General features: G+C 54.6%; 1 protein-coding gene across 1 annotated transcript in view; it reads right to left on the bottom strand.

The window, feature by feature from the left end:
• MYO1F (myosin IF) overlaps positions 1 to 7,035 on the bottom strand; it is a 33,802-nt gene that overhangs the window by 12,139 nt on the left and 14,628 nt on the right. Inside the window, exons 7-15 of the mRNA XM_023524924.1 lie at positions 6,104 to 6,235; positions 5,826 to 5,960; positions 5,455 to 5,587; positions 5,069 to 5,265; positions 4,296 to 4,376; positions 4,049 to 4,135; positions 3,237 to 3,323; positions 2,621 to 2,788; positions 1,303 to 1,388 (exon numbers count right to left, since the gene is read on the bottom strand). Coding sequence (XP_023380692.1) covers positions 1,303 to 1,388; positions 2,621 to 2,788; positions 3,237 to 3,323; positions 4,049 to 4,135; positions 4,296 to 4,376; positions 5,069 to 5,265; positions 5,455 to 5,587; positions 5,826 to 5,960; positions 6,104 to 6,235 — 1,106 coding nt within the window. The remainder of the gene's footprint in view (positions 1 to 1,302; positions 1,389 to 2,620; positions 2,789 to 3,236; positions 3,324 to 4,048; positions 4,136 to 4,295; positions 4,377 to 5,068; positions 5,266 to 5,454; positions 5,588 to 5,825; positions 5,961 to 6,103; positions 6,236 to 7,035) is intronic.

Consider the following 7,035-nt stretch of genomic DNA (forward strand, 5'->3'; position numbering starts at 1 on the left):
CCATCCAAGTACTAAACAGGCCTGACCCTGCTTAGCTTCCGAGATCAGATGGGATCAGGCTTGTTCAGGGTGGCATGGCCATAGACAAGAATTTTAAAATATCGATTGCATGTCAAGATGATAATATTTTGGGTATAGTGCATTAAAGAAAACATTTTAAAATTTCACCTGTTTTACCTGTTTGCCTTTTTACTTTTTAAATGTGCTTACTAGGACATTTAAAATGACACAGGTGGTGGAGATGAGGCTTGACTGCAGTTTGGCACAAGGGATCTTTTTGAGGTGACGCATATGTTCCAAACTGGATGGTGGTGATGGTTGTCTAACTCTGTATTAAAAATTACCTTTTTAATGGTGTGTCAGCTGTACCTGAATAAAGCTGTTTAAAATGGGTGCATTTAATGGTGTGTCAACTATACCTGAATAAGGCTGTTTTAAAAAAAAATTACATATGTAGCTTGAATTCTATTGGATGTGGAATATGTTGGACAGCACTGCTCTAGATCAATGAATCTCAAAGTCTGATGTGCACATGGGTCCCCGGGAGGCGTGGAGGTGGGGGCGGGGATCATGTTAAAATGCAGACTTTGATTCAGTCAGTCTGGATTGGGGCCTGAGAATCTGTGTTTGTAACCAGCTCAGAGGAGGCCTATGTAGCTGGTCCAGGAACCACATTTTCACCCTTTTAAGAACCACTGTCTTATGACTTTTCATAAGTCCCTGACTTTTTTGACCTTTTTTCAACCTTTTAAGAACCACTGTCTTATGACTTTTCATAAGTCCCTGACTTTTTTGATGCTAGATTCTATTTGACTTTTTTCCTAGTTCAATGTCTCCCCACTGGGCTGTCGTCACAATGAGAGCACCTGTGTTCTCTGACTTGTTCGGTTATCCATCCCCACAAGTTCAAACGGTGCCTGGTCTACAGCAGAGCTTGAATTAAATTTTGAGGTATAAAAAGCCAAAAGGTGGAAGCTGGTATGCAGCTGTCATCAGGGAGATGGATCCATATGTGTTAATACAGAAAATTGCAGAGCGAGATGTTTTCTCTGCATAAAAAAGGAAACTGTCTGTACCCCTCATGGTTGCTTGGGTTTGCAGAGGGTGGCTCTGGAAGGGCCATTAAGAACTCTGGTTACTGTTTAATCAGAGCCAGTCACTGGAAATACTGTCCTGGCCACCCAGACACTCCCACAAAGCCTGTGGTATGATGGGAGCTCTAGGGAAGATGGGTGGTCCCCAGGCCTCCCCCATCCCCATGGGGGTTTCTGCTCGGATGTCCCCACGTCTGGGAGCACTCACTGCTCACTGGTCTGCATCAGCTCTATGAGGTCGGAGAAGAGAACATCCCGATTCCTCTCGCAGAAGCCGCTGACATCATAGGAGACCTGGAAGGAGGTGGCATTGGAGGGCGTGAGGGGCTGAGGCTTGAGTGGGTAGTGGGGCTTACAGCTCAGGTGGTCGGGGGTCATGCCCTGGGAAGTTAGGATCCGTGGTTCAGAATAGGGGGCAGGGACAGCAGCATGGGCCTGGGGTCCCTGGAGTTCTGATGTTCAATTTGAAATTGGAGGGTGGAGCTGTAGTCGGGGTCAGAGGTGAGGGTAGGTAGGGATTATAGTCTAGGTTAGGGAGCAGGAGACTTCAGCCTGGATCAGAGGCGGGGGAGGTGACAGTTATAGCCCAGAGTTGGGGAACGGGCTGCAGTCTGGGCAGGAAGTGTCCAGGGTGGGGGTTCTGTTACTTAATTTGGAATCAAAAGGTCAGACTGAGTATGTGTGTTGTGGTCAATGGGGGTCTGGGGGTCTGTGTTGGGGGAGGGTTACAGCAGTGGCTAGAGATGCTGGGGGACTTCAGCCAGGCTTGTGGGCTGGGTCTGCCATCCAAGGTAGGGGCTCTTTGTCATCTTGGTTGTGGGTGTTCCGTGGCTCAGGGGACACAGGAACTTCAGCCCGTTTGAGGGACTGGTGGGCTGTAGCAAGCCAAGGCACCGCTGTGGGTATCTGCCGCTCATGTGAAGGTCAGTGGCAGAGTCTGCAGTCCTCACAATTGGAGAGGGGGACTGTGGCCAGGGTCACAAGCCAGTGGATTTCTATGGCCTTAGGGAGGGGACTGTAGGGGACTCCAGCCCATTTTGGAGGGTGGTGGTTTGCATGGGCCTGGGGGGTCTCTAAGTTGAGGTTAAAAGGTGGTGGCCTGTGTCATGGGTCAGAGAATTAGTGGGTCTTACAGCTCAGATTGGGGTTTGGGGTCTTCTGCCCAACTTAGGGTCAATGGGAGGGAGTTTCAGTCCTATAAGAGGAGCTGTCCTGTTAGCTGGGGGAGCTGTGGCCTTGATCAGGGGCCAGTGGGTTTCTGCAGCTCTGGCTGAAGGCTCGGTGGGGGGCCCAGGCCAGTTTCTTGGGGTCACTGGTGGGAGTTCCTCTTTCTGTCCTTGGGGTAGGGCTGGAGAAGGGTGGGTGGAGTTCTGCATCCCTGGCTGGGGGTACCCAGGGGCTCCTTCCGTTAGGAGGTTGGGAAGCTGCAGCCTGGAGCCCCCTGGGTCTGTGAGGAGGTGCCGCTGGGGGCCACCGGCGGGGTGTGTGTGTGTGTGTGTGCGTGCGCGCGCACGTGTGCAGTGCACCTTGCCAGCGTAGTGGTGGATGACGAAGCCGGCGCTCCAGCTGTTGAAGTGCTCGTGGGTGCCCACGGCCGCCTGCAGCTTCTGCAGCAGCGTCTGGTCGGCACCGCCGCCTGTGGCGTGCATGGTGGCACACACGTCGTCCAGGACACTCATGATGCCTGGGGGGTTCTGTGGGCATGGAGAAGCGGCAGCCGCTCAGCCTGGCTTGGCCCTACCCGCAACCCAGCACAGAGAGCTTTACCGGGGTGGGGGGACGAGGGGGGGCCTTCTAAATACCAGAGCAAAAGAAGGTGGTGGGGTCCAGGTATGTGTGAGAGGGCTGTGGAAGCTCCCTGGGGCACAGTATGGGGTGAGGGACCCCATAAGGGATCCATGCCTCTTTCCCTTCCCCAGACCACGATGCCTGGTGGGGACCTGTCAGCACTGAGCCCTCCCTGAGCAGTGAAAGGCCAGCAGGTGGGCAGAGTAAATGGGTGAGGTGGCTGACAGGCTCTGTCCATGCTTCTGGGTAGAGAAGGGCCTACAGGGCTCATTCCCCCTCCTGGCTGTCCTAGGCCTCCCAGGCTCAACCATGGGGCCTAGTGAGACCCGCCCCCAAAGCTGGCCTGGCCCTCACCAGCTTGTTTTCGATGAGGTCACAGACGATTTTGTTGTTGAAGTACTGGATGGGGGTCCAGCGGATGCCCTCCTGTACGTACTCCTCCTGGGGGCGGCAAAGGGGGCAGGGGTGGGGGCAGCTGGCTGGGCAAAGATGTGTGCACTTCTAGAATGTGTGCTCCACGTACATTCTAGGATGGGGGAAGAAAGTGGGGCGGTGTCCCCCCCACCCAACATCTCATCAGTTAGGACAGTCTCCCGTAACAAAGCCCATTGTCCTGCATGGGGCAGGCTGGAAATGCCAGCCTGGCAGCCCTCGACCGCAGATAGGAACAGGCCGATAGATACCCTGGCCCCCTCTCTCTTTTAGCAGCCAGCTCCGAGGTCTGCTCCACAGTTTCCGTGGGTCCCAGTGGACCTGAGTCCAGTTGCTCCTTAACACACCCGACCTGGGCTCTTTTTAAAAATCCCTCTCCAGGTCTTTGCCCTGAATCCTCCTCTGAGGCTCTGCTTCTGTGGGTGGGGCAGAATGGAAACATTGGGGATTTTTGTGCGGCCTGTGGGAGGTGGCCTCCTAGCACTGACGACAGTGCTGGGCACAGTGCAGGGGTTCAGTAAGTACTTGTCGAGGGACTGAACAAAGGCCGTTCCCCAGTCTTTGTCAAAACTTTAGAGGCAGGAAACCTCTTCCAGATAAAATCTCACAGTGGAGCCTGGAGGGTCAGCACGGAGAGGTGGGAATGGGGGTTGGGGTGTCCCTTAGTTGCTGAGAGATCTTTATGGTCCCCAGCATTGTCTGGTGTCCCTGGCTACTTGGTTGCCCCTGCCCACCTGCTCAGCCTTCAGGGTGAGTTCGATAAAGATCTGCTGTAGCTTCTCATTGACAAAGTTGATGCAGAATTGCTCGAAGCCATTTTTCTGCCGAGGGAGGAAAAGAGTGCTTCCTTCAGCGGGCTGCTGCTGGAGGTTCCTGGGATCACTGGGCCACCCTGCGGTCACCACTGGGCCACCACTGGGTCACTCTGTGACCTTGGACACGGGGAGGGACAGTGTGTGGGCCGGGGAGCACAGGCGGTACCTGGAAGATCTCAAAGCCATAGATGTCAAGCACGCCAACACTGTATTCTTCCTGGGGCTTCTGCATAGCACGGTTGATGGCCTGTGATGAGGGTGGGGACAGGAAGTGAGTGTCAGCCTGTCACTCTATCTGTGCTCTTAGCCACACTGCCAGGCCATGTCCCCTCACAGCAGTTTGTCTCCTGCCTTCCCCAGCTCTGTGCGTACCCCCATCAGTTACCCGCATGAGGGAGCCAGGTGTTAGAGCATTTGGATCTGCCTTGGGAGCTGGCTCTGTCCCTTAAACACTCTGCTCCTCTATTTTCTCCCCTTTAAAATGGATTAATAGTAGCAACTATCTTATAGGGTTTTTTCTAAGAAATAAATAGATCGATGCATGTAAAAATTACAACCGTAACAGGTACGCACTAGGTATTACATAATATTAGCTACTGTCATCATTCTTGACCTCGACACATGCTGTTCCCATCCCCCCCATCCAGTCCATCACTTTGTCCTCCTGATGATCCTCCTCCTGGCTCTCAAAGGCATCCATCCCTCTCCATCGCCACAGTCCCATCCCAGTCCAGGCCTGGATGGCTTCCACAGCCCTCTCCTTTCTGGGTTCCACGCCACGGCCAGAGGGAGCCTCTCGACCTTCCATCTGACCACGTCCTGCCCCTGCTTTGTGCCTCCCACTGCTGGGAATTGGTGAGGCTGCGAAAGTCAAGCCTGCTTCCTTTAGTTGGCAGGTCCCAGACCGCCTTGCCCACCGCTGCACCCTGCCCCACTCGCCTCCACGAGGAAGTCAAAGAGACGGGAGTAGAGCCCCTTGGCCAAGGCGTCACGGGTGTAGGCCGCTTGCTCCACGTTGAGGGTCACATCGATGGACTCACTACGCCCACCCCAGCGGCTGTCCATCTTGCGGCTGGTCAGCTTCTCTTGCAGCCGCCCACTGTCGATGCCCAGGAGGTAGGCAGGAAAGGCCAGGACTGCCGGGCGGGGTAAAGGGGTGGCTGGTCACGCTCCTATGCCCCTTTCGGTGCTTCTGTCTCTCCCTATTTTGCCTAGTGACACTGAAACTATCCTCATGGGTTCTCACCCTCAGGGGGTCGAACTAAGAGTGAGCAGTTCCCATGAACCCGTGCCTGCACCCTGCCCTCCCCAGCGCCCACACTCACGGTCCACACTCTCCACCCGGGCGTAATTCCCATCTTCGCAGAAGCTGATGTTTCCCAAGTGCAGGATCCCCGCCACGAGCTGCAGGACCAGCTGCTGGATGTTGGGTGGGATCCCGATGACCTGCATGGCACTCTGTGGGCACAATGGGGACAGAGCCTGTGCCACCAATCCAGGCCTCCATCCTGTCTCCCAGGTCAGGCTTTTGGGGACACAGCGTGGACTCAGAGCATCAGGACACTTAGGTCCCTGCCCTGCCTCTTTCACCTGCTCGCTCTTTGACCTTGGGCAAGTCCCTGCCCCTCTCTGGGTCTCGGTTTCCTGATTTGTAACACCAGAGGTTGCCGGGGCTGGAGTGGCGACTGGTGCTCACCAGAGTCTCGCTGAAGTCGCTCCTGTCATCAGTGCCGTCCACCTTGTAGGTGTCCGATTGGTTGAGGTAGTAATAGTAGTCGGGGGTCATGAGTCCCAGATTCTGCCGCTGCTCCTGGGAGGCCCCTTCCAGCAGCTGGAGGGTGAGCAATGCTCATGTGTCTGGCACGGGACTGGCACAGGCCTCGCGGTGCCCCAGCGCTCACTGTCGTGGGCTCCCAGATGCCGACCCTCCCCCTGTCTCCCCCGGGCTGCAGGTGGGGCGCCCCGTCCTTGCACCTGGTAGTAGATGTGGAAGTTTCTCTCATTTTCATTCTGCATGACCACGCGGGATTTCTCCAGCAGAAAGTTGGAGATCTTGCCCCCATCTGGCTCTCCGCCACGGCTGAACTGGATCTCAAAGTACTTGCCCTGAACCCGAGAGAACCACGTCAGCCTCGCAGGGGCCCAGGGGTGCAGCCAGGGGAAGGGTCAGGGATGGGTCTGACGAGCCTGTCCTCTTTCCCCCTATTACCCACGTGACTTTAGATTGCTTTCCTCGCCCTACTTCCCATTTGAAAGGACTTGAAAAGTACTGCTTGTCTTTTTCACCAGTTCCTTCTCTCCAGCCTTTGTTTAAGCTCTGTCCTGGGCCAGGAATGCCCTTCTGCCCCTCTCTGATGATGCGAGCCCTCACTTGGGGGCTTCCAGCCCTGTGCCTGGCACACAGAAGCATCATGCGTTATTGACCAGTTCCCCAGTCCCTCCATCTCAACACGGTGGCCTCCATGTCTCTGTGGGATGCTGCTGGTTCTAATGATCCTGAGTGTCTCCCACATGTCATCTCTGAGCCCGGACCAAGGGTCCTACAAGCCCTTTCTTTGGTCTCTGACCCCATCTGGGTTCTGCTCTGGCCAGAGATTAGAGGGCAGACAAGTCTCCTTACTTCTCCTTTCTGTCACCTCCATCCAATAGCAACACAAATTACCTCATCATGCGACACAAACACCTGTAATATGTGACCTATACTTATCCTATGGTATAATAAAACTATAAAATAAAACATAATAATTGTGTTTTTGAGGTTCATCCACGTTTCTGCGTGTATCAGTAGTTGGAAAACGCACACCGTGGGATTCCATTGATATGAGGTTCTAGAACAGCTGAAACTAATTTATGGTGGAAACAAGAGGAGGAGTTGCCTCTGGTGTAGGGTGGGAGTAGAAAGAAAC

The sequence above is a fragment of the Pteropus vampyrus genome, unplaced genomic scaffold (genome assembly GCF_000151845.1).
Source record: "Pteropus vampyrus isolate Shadow unplaced genomic scaffold, Pvam_2.0 Scaffold510, whole genome shotgun sequence".
In the NCBI taxonomy this organism is placed as follows: domain Eukaryota; kingdom Metazoa; phylum Chordata; class Mammalia; order Chiroptera; family Pteropodidae; genus Pteropus; species Pteropus vampyrus.